A 16,784-nucleotide genomic window follows, 5' to 3' on the forward strand; every position below is an offset into this window, starting at 1 on the left:
CTCTTCCTACAGATATATAGAGATAGAAAAAGCATATAAATACGCATTTCTTTTCTCAAGTGCACATGAAACATTCTCCAAGACAGATCATGTCTTATGACACAAAATAAGTCTTACTACATTTAAGAAGATTTACACCATATCCAGCCATCTTTTCCAATGACAATGGTATGAAATAAATCAATTAAAAGAAGAAAACAGAAAATTCGCAAATATGTGGTGCTTAAACAACATGCTCCTAAACCACCAATGGGTCAAAAAAGAAATCAAAAGGGAAATCAAAAAATATCTTGAGACAAATGATGGAAACACAACATAACAAAACTTACGGAATGCAAAAGCAGTTCTAAGAGGGAAGTTTGTAGTGATAAATGCCAACATTAAGAAAGCTCAAATGAACAATCTAACTTTACACCTTAAGGAACTAGAAAAAGAACAAACTAACCCCAAACTTAGTAGAAGGAAGGAACTAATTTAGGATTCCGGGCTTTCACTGCCGTGGCCCGGGTTCAGTCTCTGATCAGGGAATTGAGATACTGCAAGCTGCGTGGTGACGCTAAAAAAAAAAAAAAAAGTTTAAAGAAGGAAGGAAGTAAGAAGAATCAGAGTGGAAATAAATGAAATATAGATTAAAAAGACAACTGAAAAGATCAATGAAACTAAAGCTATTTTGAAAAGATAAACAAAACTGACAAGCCTGAATGACTACGGGAAAAAAAAGTCTCAAATAAAATAAAAAAGGTGACATTACAACTGCTCACACAAAAATACAAAGGATCATAAGAAACTGCTATGAACAATCATAAGCCAACAAATTGGCCAACCTAGAAGAAATGAATAAATTCCTAGAAACATACAACCTACCAAGACTAAATCATGAAGACAAAGAAAGTCTGAACAGATCAATTACTAGTACAGATATTGAATCAATAATCAAAAACCTTTCAACAAAGATATGTCCAGGACCAAATGGCTTCACCAGGGAATGAATCCTACCAAACATTTAAAGAATTAATACCAATCCTTCTCAAACTCTTCTAAAAAATGGAAAGGGAGAGAATAATTCCAAACTCTTTTTAAGAAGCCATCATTACCCTATACTGGACACTACATTACCCAGACAAGGACACTACAAGAAAATCACAGGCTAATATCCCTAATAACATAGATACAAAAATCCTCAACAAAATATTAGCAAACCTAATTTAACAGCACATCAAAAGGACCATACACCATAATCAAATGGGATTCATTCCAGGGATGCAAGAATGGTTCAACATATGCAAATCAATAAATGTGATATACCACATCAACAACATAAAGCATAGACATCATATAAACTCAAAAGATGTAGGAAAAGTATTTGATAAAATTCAACATCCTTTCAAGATAAAACTCTGAACAAACTGGGTACAGAGGGAACATAACTCAACACAATAAAGGCCATATATGACTAGCCCACAGTTAACATCATACTCAACAGTGAAAAAGCTGAGGAACAAGATCAGGAACAAGACAAGGATACCTACTCTCACCACTTTTACTTAATGAAGTACTGGAAGTCCTAGCCAGAGCAATTAGATAAGAAAAAGAAATAAAAGGTATCCAAATCGGAAAGGAAGCAGTAAAACTGTCTCTATTTGCATATGACATACTATATATGGAAAACCACCAAAAAACTGTTAGAACTAATCAGCAAATTCAGTAAAGTTACAGAATACAAAAATCAATACATAAAAATCAGTTATGTTTCTATATACTAACAACAAACTATTGAAAAGACATATTAAGAAAACAATCCATTTACAATTGCATTGAAAAGAAGACTAAGAAGTAAATTAAACCAAGGAAGTAAAATATCCACACATCAAAAACTATAATACCTTGAGATGAAAGAAACTGAAGAAGACACAAATAAATGGAAAGATATTTCATGCTCACAAATTGGAAGAATATTGTTAAAATGTCCATACTACCCAAAGTAAGCCACAGATTCAATGCAATCCCTATAAAAATTTCAATGGTATTTTTCACAGAAATAGAAAAAACAATGCTAAAATTTGTATAGAACCACAAAAGACCTTGAATGGCCAAATCAATTCTGAAAAAGAACAAAGCTGGAAGCATCAAACATCCTGATTTCAAACTATACTATAAAGCTATAGCAATTAAAACAGTATTGTCACTAAATAAAGACTCACAGATCACTGGAATGGAACAGAGAGCACAGAAATAAACCCATGCATACACAGTGAGTTAATTTACTATCAAGGATCCAAGAATATACGAAGGGGAAAGGATAAATGGTGTTAGGAAAACGGGATAGCCAAAGGCAAAAGAATGAAACTGTTCCCCTATCTTACACGATACACAAAAATGAACTCAAAATGGATTAAACATTTGAACATAAGACCTGAAACCATAAAACTCCTAGAAGAAAACATACAGGTATGCTCCTTAACATTGATCTTGCAATGATTTTTTTTGGATTTTGACACCAACAGCAAAAATAAACCAATGGTACTATATCAAACTAAAAAGCTTTTGAATAGCAAGGAAAATCATCATAAAAAGAAACGAAAGAAAGGAAGGAAGGAAGGAATGAACGAACGAACGAAGGAAGAAAGAAAGGAAAGAAAGAAAGAAAAGAAAAAAGAAAAGAAAAGGCAACCTATAGAATGGGAGAAAATATTTGCAAACCATATATCCAATAAGGGATTAATATACAAAATATATAAAGAACAACTCAACAGCAAAAAAACACCCAAATAAACTATGGCCAAAGGACCTGAATAGATATTTTTCCAAAGACACACACACACACACACACACACACACACACAAAAACACACACAATAGAATATTATGCTAAGTCTTAGCATCTAATGTAGAATATAATGACTATAGTTAACAACAGTTTTGTATACTTGAAATTTGCTAAGAGAATAAAACTTAAAATGTTCTCAACTAAAAAAAAAAAGGAATTATGTGAGGTGATGGATGTGTTAACCAACTCTAATGAGAATCCTTTCTCAATGTATATATGTATCAAAACATCACATTTACACTTTAATACATTACAATTTTATTTATCAATTATACCTCAATAAAGCTAAATTTAAAAAAAAAGAATCCAACATTTGGGACAATGGGGCTATAGAATGTTCCTTAAGCGTTATTTCTAATAAGGAACTGTTACAAATAAACCAAAATAGAGAAGGGAACACAATTTTGGCCATTAAAATAGTGAAGACCTAAAAGTATAAAATGTTTATATTGTCAATCTAAGTATGACATAAAATTTAATAAATCAGAAGTTCACAAATAACCTCAGATTTCATATTGTCTAGGAATTCTCTGAACTCTTTTTTTGCCTGTTTCTAGCTTAGCACTCACCATATCAAACTGAAGTTATCTGTACCTGTATCTGTCCTCCTTCTAGACTGTAGTAATAGTCATTGAGGGCAAGGACCATGTGTTCCAGATCTTACTCAGTGCTGCAGCCAGCACACAGTAAACATTCAAACAAACAAAAAAAACTGCATAAAGCAACTGGAAAGAAATACATCAAAATACTACCTGTGGTTTTCCCTAGATGGTAAGATTACTGGTAATTTCTTTGACTTTTATGCTTTGTATTATTACTTTAATAATCAGAAAAATAAGCTTTATTTTTTTAATCCTTAAACCCCACCACTAATAAACCAAATAATTTACTTATTAAGTACCTCTTAGTTATTCTATACCTGTTCTAAGTAACTATTAATGAAAGTCTTTGGAGATATGTTTTCTGGGAAATGGGTATACAACTTACTTGGCCTAGTTTGGAACAAAATGCGTACATTCTAACACATCAAACTACCTTAACTTTTTTTAAATGTTTAAAAATTCAAAACTACAAATTAATGTTCACAAAATGAATTATATTTATACACTTAAAAGGAAAAAAATTTCTTCAAAGTAAAGAACTTAGAACAGACTGGTTCTTTGTTTTGGTTGATAGCTACAAATCTGTTTCAATATCACAATTAATTTAGTCCAGTAGAAGAAAAAAATTATGAAGCTTTTTAAAGCTGTAGGAGAGTCTACCGGGGAAACACAGCAACTCATATACTTTGACAAAAGACCAGTGCAGTCCTTTTTCTAGGAAGGTATCCTCATCAAAAGAACTCTAGAAGAAGGAAGCATATAATAAGTCCAATCACATCAGACAAATCATTCGATCAATCAATGGGGAAAACATGTCCTATTCAGAACAGCATCTTATTCTTTTAAATCAGTAAGACATTTTAATTTGCTTATGATGGTATCACAATGATCTTATTTATGCTAAACTTTTCCTTTTAAAGGAATAGGCAGTTCATTCAGGTTTCCCAAAATGACGAAATTATCTCTAGAAGGTGATCTCCTCTAGCCTGAATTCACATTTGTCTTAACCTTTAAATATAACTACTACTTTCTTAAAAAGATCAAATATTTTATGTGCCTAGAACACTGAAGATAATTAACAAAATGTCATGATTGAAATAACATTCTAATCTTTCATTTAGATTGAATGAATTCAATCTGAGAAGAATGACATGGCGTGTCTCTATTCAACATAATCCAGAATCACAAAGCAGTCAGAATTAGACACGAATATGTTTACCAGGTGATACAAGGAAAATTTTCTCACACAATAGTTATAAGACTACACTACTAAAAGGGAATTACTCAATTTCTAGGTATGTAAAAAAAAACAAACTTTAAGGCTCAGTGATCTCTGAAATAAAGTATTACCTAGGTCCTATCATATTAGAGCAACTGAATGACTGTGTAGAATCCGCTCTCTCTAGAACAAAGATGCATTTCTGCAAGAACAGCAAAGATTCCCAAGACACCATACATTGGGACTTCTCTTTGGAAGGCAATACATTACATTTTTTAATACCAATTTCAATAATTTTAAATAGAATACTGAACGCCCAGGGATAACTTATTTAATAATTACTAATATTTCTCACATTGGAAAAACAGGAAGATTAGCATCAAATGAATAAGTAACCTATTATATTTTATTTTATTTCTGAAGCTTTTTTTCTAAATTGGAAGCAAAAATGCATACAACATCAAGTCTTCCACAATATGCTAACATAATTGTAACTGCACTTACAAGAACTAATCTTATTGAATTTTTAAAATGACAATGCTAAGCCAAAAAAATAAACAACACCATTGACAAAGCAGATTTATAGTTGTAAATAAAAAGCTGAATGTACAATACAAACTATGAATACAAATTACGGTGTCTTTTAAAATGCAGGTTATCACCCATTCAGTGCACTGAGACCAACCTTTTTTAATAAAATAAAACAGAAAAAAAAGAAAATATCAAATCATATTTACCCTTATTTGACATAAGATACACAAATCTCACAATATAACATCTCTGAAATGTTAACAAGTACTTCTCCTCAAAGTTCAGAACAGTAGCCTTCAAACTGCCCCAATTCTATCAATAGAAACCAAGTTAAAAAGAAATAAATGCAGGGAATACAACAACAACAATCTCTTTTCCTTAACTCATACACCTAATCCATTTCTGAAACTCTTCAGTCCATTTCAGAAGTATTCACTGAATTAGTTCTCTCCTCTTCTTCCCACTGTCACAGATCATATGTCTTTTGGCTGAACTGCTGCACAGATGTCCTGCTGGAGTAACTCTGCCCAAGCCAGCCTCTACCCTACTATCAGAAAATATATTTACGTCATTCTTTTGCTTAAAACTCAAATTCCTTAACTTTGGCAAAGTTCTTCAACTGGCAACCTCATTTTCTCAGAGTTTACAATCCTACCCCTCCCACATCAGCTCCTCTACACTCTGTAGCTGCACATACCTAACCACTGCCTCCAAACAGATCAGGTTCTTTCATTGACTCCAAGCTATTTCTCTTCTCTCTCTTCTTTAAGAGTCCTGATTCAGAATTAACTTGCTCTAAATGTTTTCTCTGATTTCTCCAAGTGGTATTAAAATAACTACTACTTTGTGCTCTCCCAATATATCACTCAAAATACCATAACAGCATTTACTAAATTATATTAACCCATATGTATATGACTTACTTCTTCCTCACCAAAAGGCAACATTTTTAGTCTCTAGCACAGAGCTGCACAGTTAAGACAGGGTCTCAATAAATGTAGTCATTATAACTACTGGGTACCCAATAAATGTTCCTGGCATAAAATTAAAATTTTGGAAGCTTTATAATTAGATCTTAAAAATAGTCTTTGTTTTAGAAGGATTAAAACAGGGTGTTTTTGTGTTTCATTTTGTTTTTGGTTGTTGTCTGTTTGTTTTAAAATCCAGGAGATTTTAAACTATCCCTTGAGCCAGTTTGCATTTAAGTATCTATTTAAAGATCAGTAAATATTTTCCAATGCAGATAAAAACAAACAAACAAAACAATAAATCACTAATAATTATAAGTGATTTGAAAGGCTGTTGGCCAAAATTCCTAATAAATGTGGGAAAACAATTTTCAATAGCGTCAAAAGGCACCAAAAAACAGAACATTAAAACACAAGAAAAATACTCACATTAATAGTAATCAGGAAAACAAAAACAGAAAATGTTGTACTACACTGGAAAATACCTAGCTAAAGTGAAAGAAACATAATATAGAGATATTTGTTATTCATCCTACTCTTCTACTTCATTTCAGTACTGTTTATCTCTAGGGTAAGTGACTCCAATAGTTTTAACTTTTCTTTAATTATAGAATTAACAGTATAGCTTAGTGGAAAAGAATATGGACTATGAAACTAGACTGCCTGGGTTCAAGTTCTGTACCACTCTCATAAGCAGTGAGATCTTGAGTAAGTCACTTAGCCAATCTGTGCCTCAGTTTCTTCATATGTAAGAAGAGAAAAAAAATTATAGTATCTATCCTATAGGGCTGTTGTGATAATTAAATGAATTAATATGTAAAGATATTTTTTAAAGTGCCAGGCATAAAAACAGACACAATAGATCAACGGAACAGAATAAAGGGCCCAGAAATAGTCTCTTCAATAAATGGAACTGAGAAAACTGGACAACCACCTGCAAAAGAATGAAACTGGACCTTATCTTACACCATACATGAAAATCAACTCAATGGGTTAAAAATGTAAGACTTGAAACTGTAAAACTCCTAGAAGAAAATACAGGGGTAAGCTCCTTGACATCAATCTTGGCAATGATTTTTTTGGATTTGACACCAAAAGCAAAGGCAACAAAAAGTAAAAATAAAAAGTACACTACATCAAACTAAAAAACTTCTGCACAGCAAAGGAAACCATCAACAAAATGAAAAGGCGATCTGCTGAATAGGAGAAAATATTTGCAAGTCATCTATCTTATAAGGGGTTAATAGCCAAAATGTAGAAGTAAATGATACAACTCAATAGAAAAAGAACAATCTGATTAAAAAATGGGGAGAGGAACTGAAAAAACATTTCTCCAAAGAAGACATACAAACGGCAACAGGTACATGAAAAGGTGCTCCACATCACTAATTAGCAGTGAAACGCAAATCAAAACCACTGAGATAGCACCTCATACCTGTTAGAATGGCTATTATTAAAAAGACAAGAAATAACAAGTGTTTGCAAGAATGTGGAGAAAAGAGAAAACTTGTACACTACTGGTGAGCATGTAAATTGGTGCAGCCACCGTAAAACAGTACAGAGGTTACTCAAGAAACTAAAAATAGAACTACCACAGGATCCAGCAATCCCACTTCCAGGTATATACCCAAAAGAAATGAAATCACTATCTCAAAGGGATACCTGCATCCCCCATGTTCACTGTTGCACTATTTACAACAGCCAAAACACAGAAACAACCTAAGGGTCCATCAACAGATGGATGACTAAAGAAAATGCATTTGTACAGAATGGAATATTATTCAGTCATAAAAAGAAGAAAATCCTGTTGTAACATGAATGGACCTTGAGGGCATTACAGTAAACGAAATATGCCAGAGAAAGACAAATACTGTATGATCTCATTTATATGTAGAATCTAAAAACAAACAAACTCATAGAGACAGGGAACTGACCTGTGGCTTCCGGGGGCAGGTGGTGGGAGGGTGGGGGTTTGAAACAGGTGAAGGTGGTCCAAAAGTACAAACTTCCAGGTATAAGATAAATAAGTTTGTGGATATAATGTACAGCATGGCGACTATAGTTAACAATACTATACTGTATATCTAAAAGTTACTAAAATTAGTAAATCTTTAAAGTTCTCATCACAAGAAAAAAAAACATAACTATGTGTGGTGATGGACATTAACTAAACTCATTATGGTAATCATTTTGCAATATATACATACAGCAAGTCATTATATTGTACACCTTAAACTAATACAATGTTATATATCAATTACACCTCAATCAAACTGGAAAAAAATCTACCTCAATCTAAGTTAATTGGCTTTCTTGCATTTAAGGATTTAAATCGAATTTTAAGTAATCAACACCTAGTATTCTTTGCTTTCTAAATATAAAAAAGAAATCTGGAAGTTCATTAACTATTACTATTAAAACTACTTATTAGTACTATTATTACTAAAATTAATAAAAATAATTTAAAAAAATATTACCACAAAAGGTATAAGACTATAGTCTTCAGATGTGATTCTAAATGTCCTTACATTCAATTTGAGTATAACAAGGAAGAGTTTTAAACTAGGTTGGTTCAGGTGGAGGTTAAAATTAACTCAATTAAGAACAATGATCAGATGGATAAATAAGTGGTTCACCTTTCACATAAAAAGTATGAATTCAAACCAGTAATATTCACTCATGATATAAAACAAGGAACTCAAGAGCGTCAGGGTAGCAACCAACAAAGGTAAGACCATCTCCTTCTACGAAAAAAATCATGTGCCTGTTGATTTCAATATGTGGAGAGGCCAAAGATTCCTATCTTATACTCTGGTTACATGAAATGCTGTATTCAAGAGTATTTTGGTAGCTATTTGGAATGAGGGCCACATATTTAATTTAGTCTCTCATAAGCCTTTGTTTCTGTTTATAAACTGGAAAAAAATGAGGTATGATAAAAACTAATAAGAGGTTTTTTTTAATAAAACCACTACAAATGTGAGGGAGTATAACAAGTCGTATTCCAGAGGGGTTTACCTTTGTCTTTGAATATAACTATTTCACAATATCAATTAATAGAGAAAATATTCTACATGGTAGCAAATTATGTCCAAACTTAAGAAGGATCATCAGCCCAGGAGGAAATAAAAGCCCCAATAAAAATAAACATTCCTAAATAAAGTTGTTAAGACCTAATGCTGCTAGACCTAATGAAAATTCACATAGCCACTGACCTCCAAAGAAAACACAGTAAGCTCATTATTTCTCAATTAGCCTTTTGTTTTCTGATACTTAGGAGCCTAAGTGCTTTACATAATACATTTAAATGCCAAAATGAAAACAAAACTTTAGTTTTAAAACACTCCAAAATAAAGTTTTGAGAAAATTTATAAATAACACCCCCTAATTTAAAAACTTAACTTCTAGTTAAACTTTTCAGTACATTATTCCTAAAATGAGATGGGATGCTCAGAATTAATGAAAAAGCTTCAGTAATGTCATGACAAAGCAATGTATATTGATTATGATCAATAAACACACAATATCTGCCTCTACAAGACAGTGAAAGCACCTCATAGAAAACTTTAAACTTTACATGAAATGTAGTCCAAATTTTTCATCCCATTCTCTTTCAGAAGGTTAACTAAAAACTAGAGTTCACTTCAGAACTCTGAACTTTTAGTGTTAAAACAGCATCAATAAAGCAATGAAGACATCTACTATGTAAAGAGGGCATAAAACAAAGTTCCTGATCTTGAATCTACTATCTTTAAAGTAATTTAAAACCTTACACCAGTTCAGATGCCCTAGGCAGGATCCTATAGTCAAGACTCAGTGACTGTTCAATGTAAGGCATCCCAGGAGACACCACCGCTAGTTTTAAAACTGAATGTCCCAGGCAAACCCAGATAGTTGGTCGCCCTAGCTTGAGAGGTGGTAAGGGCAAAGAAAGCAACCCAAACACTCACTGGGAACTTATGTACCAATTCTATGTAATAAAATGTGCAGACTCGATTAGAGAGTCTTTAATCCCTACTAGTTCTAACTTTTTAAGTCTCTCACTGGAAGTATGCAGTGGCACTGGTCCATCCTCTTCTGTCTCGTCTTACATGGCCTCTTGGAAGCATGCGGCTCTGGTGGTGAAGACTCCTTCCTCAGTCTCCTCTCCTCTGGAACACCACACCCTGCTGGGTGCACTCCTACTTCACTGGCTGCTCCTTCTCAGTCTCGTTGGATGGCTCCTCCTCCTCTATCTGACCAGAAGACGGTAACCTCTGCTGCCTTCTCCATACTCTATGTGATCACGTTTAGACATCATTTAGACACAGCTAACTCTCAAAATCCCTACCTCCACCTTCCCATCTCCCCACTGAGATGCAGACTTGTATACCCAACTTCTCACCTGAACCTCTAAAATGCATCTCAAACGCCACACGGCTAAAACAGGACCCTTAATTCCACTTATCTTCCTCACATTCCTCCACACCTCAGAAAATGGCACCGCCATCCATTATAATTACTGAAGCCCCAACTAAGACATCGTCTTTGATTCCTCCTTCCTTCATTTACCACCCCCAAACCATCAGTAAATCCTGTCAGCTTTATTTCTCGAGTATATTCCAGACCCATTCTGTTCTCTCCAATCCGATCTTACCACTCTGATCCAAGCCATCATCTCTCACCCAATCACCGCAATGACCTATTAACCGGCTTCCCTACTGCCAATCTTTCCCCCACTGCGCCACAATTTCTTCCCCCACAAAACAGCCAGGAGTGATCTATAAACACCAAGGACAGGGATATCTACTTCATCTCCCCAGGACACAGAACACAGAACGAGGTTTGCCTCACAGTAGCACTCAGTGTGCTGAGCGAAAGAATGAACAGTCATCTCCCCTACCCACCCACAGCTGCCTTCCCCTCACACAGAAAAGAACCCCTAATTCTTACTAATTCTTACGATGCCTTACATCAGGCCTCCCTCACCTCATATCCCTACTCACTGTGCTCCAGACTCACTGACCTCTGATATTCCTCAAGCTCCCCTAATTCATTTCCACCTTGGAGCTGTTTCTATACGCTCTGCCTGGACACTCCTGCCCCCATGTCTGGCTCCTCATCATTCAGGTCTCAGAGCAATGCTACCTCCTCAGGGAGGCCTTCTCTACCCAGCTCTACCCACACCATCTCACCAGCTCCCTTTTCTTCACAGTACTTAACATCAGCTGAGTTATCTTGTTAGTTTACTTACAGACTGTTTCCTCCCTACTAGAATGTAAGTTCCCTTAGAGCTGGGACCCTACCTTTCTTGTTCAATGATGTATCCCCAGCACCTAGTACAATGCCTACCACACAATGTTTACTGAAAGAATGACTCATATTTACCAAGTACTTATGTACCTGCCAAGCACTATGCTAGGTAACAACAATGAATTTTTTTTAATTAAAGAAAAATAGAAAGTGCAAGTAAAATATTAGTATGAAGAGCAATTTGATGTTCTTTTATGTTGATCAGTCCCGTTCTTAAAATGAATGACCTTATACAATAAATTCCACTTTGTAGAATATTATTTTGCCAGTGTAAAATATATATATCCTTAAGTAGTAACAATAATTAGTATTTCATTGTAGCTTTAGAAGTTATCTAAATGATCACATTGTTCATTTTTTAATATACAATTTGAAGGAACTAATTAAGCTATAACTCAGTAAAATCTGACAGCCTTCATTTCTTCATCTTTTTCTCAGAGTACAAATATACACATTTCATCCAGTCAGAAAATTCAAGACTGTGTAAAAACTTTCTGTTCTCAACATACAGAAACATTCACAACAGAGGCTGAACTCACCATTTACTGTCTGGCCTCAGATTAATTTACCAGCTTCATTCAAGCCAAGAAGCTATCAGTAATAATCAGGTTCATTTCACAAAAGTCATCACTAAAGTTGAGATTCACCCCTCATCCCCCAAAGCCTATTATAAAAGAACACGTCCAAATGAGTTTAGGCAGAAGAGTTATGTTTCATTGTTATCAGAGTACTTTTGGGTCCATTTAATTCAGAACCACAGAAAAACTTTGTATTTGACATAATCATACCAGTTACTACCACCATCATTATGACATTACTAAATACCTTATGGCCAGGAATCAACTAGGAAAAGGCAGATTTAAAGCTTGAGGCACTGAACAAATGACACTTCTTCAGATCATGTAAGTATTTTCTATAGCATTTTCTCTTCAGCACACTTTAAAACTATCATATCCTACCTCCAAATGTTTTAGGGTTAAATGTATTAATATTTTGAAAGTATGATTTATAAAAAAGAACAAATTCAGTATACTTAAGTACTCAAAATATCCCCATATCATACTAGATTTTTAAAACCTAAGGGAAATACATCTATCTTTCATCCAAATTTGAAACTATTATACATTTTGAATAACAGGATCTTCTCAAATGCACTCAACCAAATGCATAAAAGACATAACATTTGTTCTATTTAAAATTAGCTTTCTAACCACACTTGCCAATTGAAAAAAAAAAGGAGGGGGAGGGGCCTTTTGTTTGATCTTTGTAGGGACATATAAGAAAATATTCATTTATAACAATTATCTCTGTAAAGCTGAAAAACTGTGGGTAAAGCCAAAACAAAATTAAATCCTAAAGAAAAGGTCAAAAGTTCAGTATTTTCCAAACCACGCTAATTAGTCCCACTTGTTTTAACTGCTATTACCTTAAAAAGAAAGTTTTCTCCAATTTTTTAGAACACTGGTTCTACATTACCTTTGGTTTTCCCTTTAGTTACATAACTGTATAAACAAACCAGTTTTAGGACACCTAGAATTAACCCACTTACTGAGACAAACTCATTTAAATACCAGAAATAATTTACATATCTGTCTTCACACAGGCCATCAAAACCAAAATGATTGCTGATAAATTCAATCAGAAGACTGGTTCCTTCTGCTTTCAGAGAAGCTCTAAAATCACTCAAGGTAGTCAAAAGATAATACTGGACAGTGTTTCAAATATATAAATTCCCTTTAAATTCTAAGAAAAAATGCCTACATGAACCAATTCAGAGGTCATTATCTTGACCTTCACCGTCTGCTCATTTGCTAAAGAAACCACACAAGTTTTTCATCTAAGGTATAAATTTTTAAACTAAAAAAATTTTGAAGATTTGCTTGGCTCAAGAAGAAAATAAACATAATTATATCACTATTTTGTAAAAGTAATCTATTCTCAGCATATAACTGAAAAAAAAATTTTATTGGAAAGGCATGTCCTGACTTACCAAAGGTTTATCACTGTCAAAGGTTAGATAAAATATATTTGTTGTAAAGACATACTGTCCAAATTTATTAAAATTGGGTAGTACTTATAAAGTATCTTCTTCCACTATATTCTTTGTCACAACAAAGGTTTAGAGGGTACAATATAACCTCAAAGTCCTTCCTTCAGTTAATTAAAAATTTCTAAGCACTATGATGTTTTCTTCTTCATAGAAAACAATGGAAAAATGGATACAATGCTTGGGGAATATTAAGCCTTCAAACATGTTATTATTACAAATAAAGTTTAAGAGGTTAGGTTACAAAGACATTACAGATGGCTTCTGACATGTACAGATAAACTGAAACCATTCCCTCCAGCCTCTAGGGATAATGAAGTACCTTCTCATTCACTGAAGTTACTTTGATTGCAGAGTTTGTAAGCACCCAGTGAGCATCAAAAACCTCTCAAGTGCTGTCTCCTCTTCTTAGGACAAATGGTATACATTTCAGAGAAAATAATTTCCTACTTATATGATTTTTTTTTACTAAACTCATGCCTACGTTCAATTCTATTATTTCTAAAAGTGTTGCAGCAGGACCAAATTTAAGAGAATGATTTCAAATCTAACTCTGGATTTTAACATTTTTATGTCTAGATCTAACGTACAGTATGCTACTACAGTTAACAATACTGTATTGTATGCTTGAAATGCATTAAGAGGGTAGACCTTAAAGTTTTCTCACCAAACACACGACACAAAAAGACGGTAACTATGAGGTGATGGATATGTCAACTAGTTTGAGTGTGGAGATCATTTCACAATGTGTGTGTGTGTGTGTGGGTGTATATCAAAACCAAGTTGCACATATTAAATGTATCTATCAATACAATTTCTATTTGTCAATTACACCCTAAATAAAGATGACAAAATTATATATGTCTAAAAAAAACCCCACATCACAAATTTCTAAACTATCACAGAATTGCATTATTTGAAATTTTAATAGAAATCTAAGTTTGTGCCTGATATTTTTTAAATAGCAAAAATACTAACAACAAAAAACCACTTCCAAATGCTTCTGCTTTTTTGTTTCTCAAACAGCTTTGAAAATGTATACCAAAATGTCAGTTACACAAGTAGGGCTCATTTTGTGTAAGAAGGTTACTTAACAGGAGTCCTAGAAGCATCTAAAGTTGTAGGAAAATCTTTGTGTAAGTACATATGGCGGTTTTTTCTGGATAAATGATCCATATAACTTGCAGCTTCTCATGGGGGGTTCAAAATTCAATTAAGATTAAAGTGCGTGAAAGAACCGTCAACGTCAGATAACCTGTCACAGGCAACCCAAGCCTTATTTTTTATATCACAAATTAGGGGACGATTTATCCTAATTTGGCGGCTCCTACACAACTTTTAAGTGATAAAAGGCATGAAATGGCTGTGCGTTACAAACAGCTCTCTTCACACACCCAACGCGGCAAACCCCCAATTTTCCTTGAAAGGGCCAGGGACAGGCAAACGGATTAACACCCCTATTGCTCAAAGATCGACTGGCTTTGGCAGGACATGTCCTCCAGAGAGGGCTGCTGGGCGGTGACCAGGTCGCAGTGAGGGGCAGGACCCCTCGGCGGGCACTTGCAGCCAAGGCATCACCAGCAGCCTCCTTCCGCCCCAAAACGCGCCCTAAAGTAGGGTGTGTGGACGCGGCTGCAGCAGATCCCGGTCCCCCTGGCGCGCGCCGCGCCGCCGCCGCTGCAGCACGGTCGCAGCGACCTTCCCGCCCGGGGCTCCGTGAGCCCCGTTACCCACGTCGGCCACACACCCCACGAGAAAAAGGGAGGAGGACGCACAACAAAGCCTAACCCGAGGAGGCCCAAGCGAGCTGTAAGTTGGGGCGCCCGGTTTGCGGCCCGAGGAGGAGCGGCCCGGACACCGAGCCGCGCCGAGCCCGTGTGCCGCGATGAAGGGCGGACAGGGCCGGGGACGCGGGGCGCCAGAAGTCAGCCCGCGGGGCCGGGCGTCAGCAGCCGGGAAGAAGCCGGGCTGGAGAGCTGGCGAGCGGCGTCGGGGGCGGGCGGCCAGGGGGAAACCAGGCCTGAGGAGGGAGGGGAGCGTTGGCGGGGTCCCGAGGCGCCGCGGTCGGCCGCGACCCCCACCCCAGTCGGGGGCCTGTCCCGTTACTTACCCGCCGGGAAGCTGCGGGCTCCGCCGGGGCTGTCCCGGCCGCCGGCCTCCGGGGCCAGGAAGCGCCCCCACATCGCGGGCGGGAGCGCCGAGTGGGCCGGGGGCGCCCGACTCCCCACGTCCGTCCTCCCTGCCTTCGCCTCCGGCGGCGGAAACTTGTCCGAAGCCTGGGCCGCTGCGGCACCGGCGGGGGACCAGCGGGCGGGCTGGTTAACGGCCGATCAGCGACGGGCGGGGAGCGCAGGGGCCGGATTCGCCGCGGCGGCGGCTGCCATGGTCGAGCCGGCTCGGTTGAGGCCCGGGCCGGGGAAGCAGCGCCTCTGCGATGTCGGCGACTCGGTCCCCAGCTGCGCCCAGCCTCAGAGGCTCCAGGCGAAGTTGCAGCTGCGGCTTCTCTCCGCCCCGCCTCCGCTGGGGGAGCCCGAACCCGAGCCGGGGAGGGGCGGGGCCTGGTGGGGGCGGGGCATCGGGCGCTTACAAACGGCGTGCGCGGCGCCGGGCGGGGCTGCGGACGGGTACCAGTGGGTACCTTTATTCCGCTTTTCTCCGCAGGTGGCAAATAGTCGCTCGGACACACCAGCGGCATCCCTCCTTCCCCATCCCCGAGCCCTGCGAGATGAGGAGAGGGAGGAAACTTGGCCCCGGGCCTCGTCTTTTGGTTCCCCTCCCCCCCCACCTTGGGTAATCCCTCAGAGCCTGCAGGGCATAGCTCAGAAAAGGGCGTGGAAGACCTGCCCTCCCTTCACGACTGCTTGTGATGAAAGAGGTTTCCTCGGGAGGGGCTGAGGGACTCCCAGTCTCATTTGGGAGTGATGAAAGAGGTTTCCTCGGGAGAGGCTGAGGGACTCCCAGTCTCATTTGAGATTGGGATTAAAGTTGTCATCATGCATTTCATAAGCATCGTTTATAGATCACTGTGGAGGATAGAGAAGTAGTCATTTTCCTCAACTCGCAAATTCAATGCCTGGGTGTGGGGTGGGGGGAGAGAACAGATACCAAAATATCTACGACACGGAGACCTGCGCAGAAAAAAGCAGAAAAGCCCCAAGGTACTCAGTACCAGAAGGTTCAGGGAGGGGCTGTAAATTTTAATCTAGTAGCCCGATGTTTCAGATAAGCAATCAGAAAGGAGTGAAAATGGCACGAAAGTGTGTAATGGGAGTGTAACTGCCTTACACCCTAAACCTTC

At 37.4% G+C, this 16,784-nt stretch overlaps 1 protein-coding gene across 1 annotated transcript in view; it reads right to left on the reverse strand.

Moving 5' to 3' along the window:
- The window catches only part of CEP85L (centrosomal protein 85 like), a 154,910-nt gene extending 138,997 nt beyond the window's left edge, over positions 1-15,913 (reverse strand). Inside the window, exon 1 of the mRNA XM_030853595.2 lies at positions 15,597-15,913. Within this exon, the coding sequence (XP_030709455.2) occupies positions 15,597-15,669 (73 nt within the window). The 5' untranslated portion in view covers positions 15,670-15,913. The remainder of the gene's footprint in view (positions 1-15,596) is intronic.
- Positions 15,914-16,784: the final 871 nt, after the last annotated feature.

Source organism: Globicephala melas, chromosome 14, assembly GCF_963455315.2.
Source record: "Globicephala melas chromosome 14, mGloMel1.2, whole genome shotgun sequence".
Taxonomy (NCBI): Eukaryota; Metazoa; Chordata; class Mammalia; order Artiodactyla; family Delphinidae; genus Globicephala; species Globicephala melas.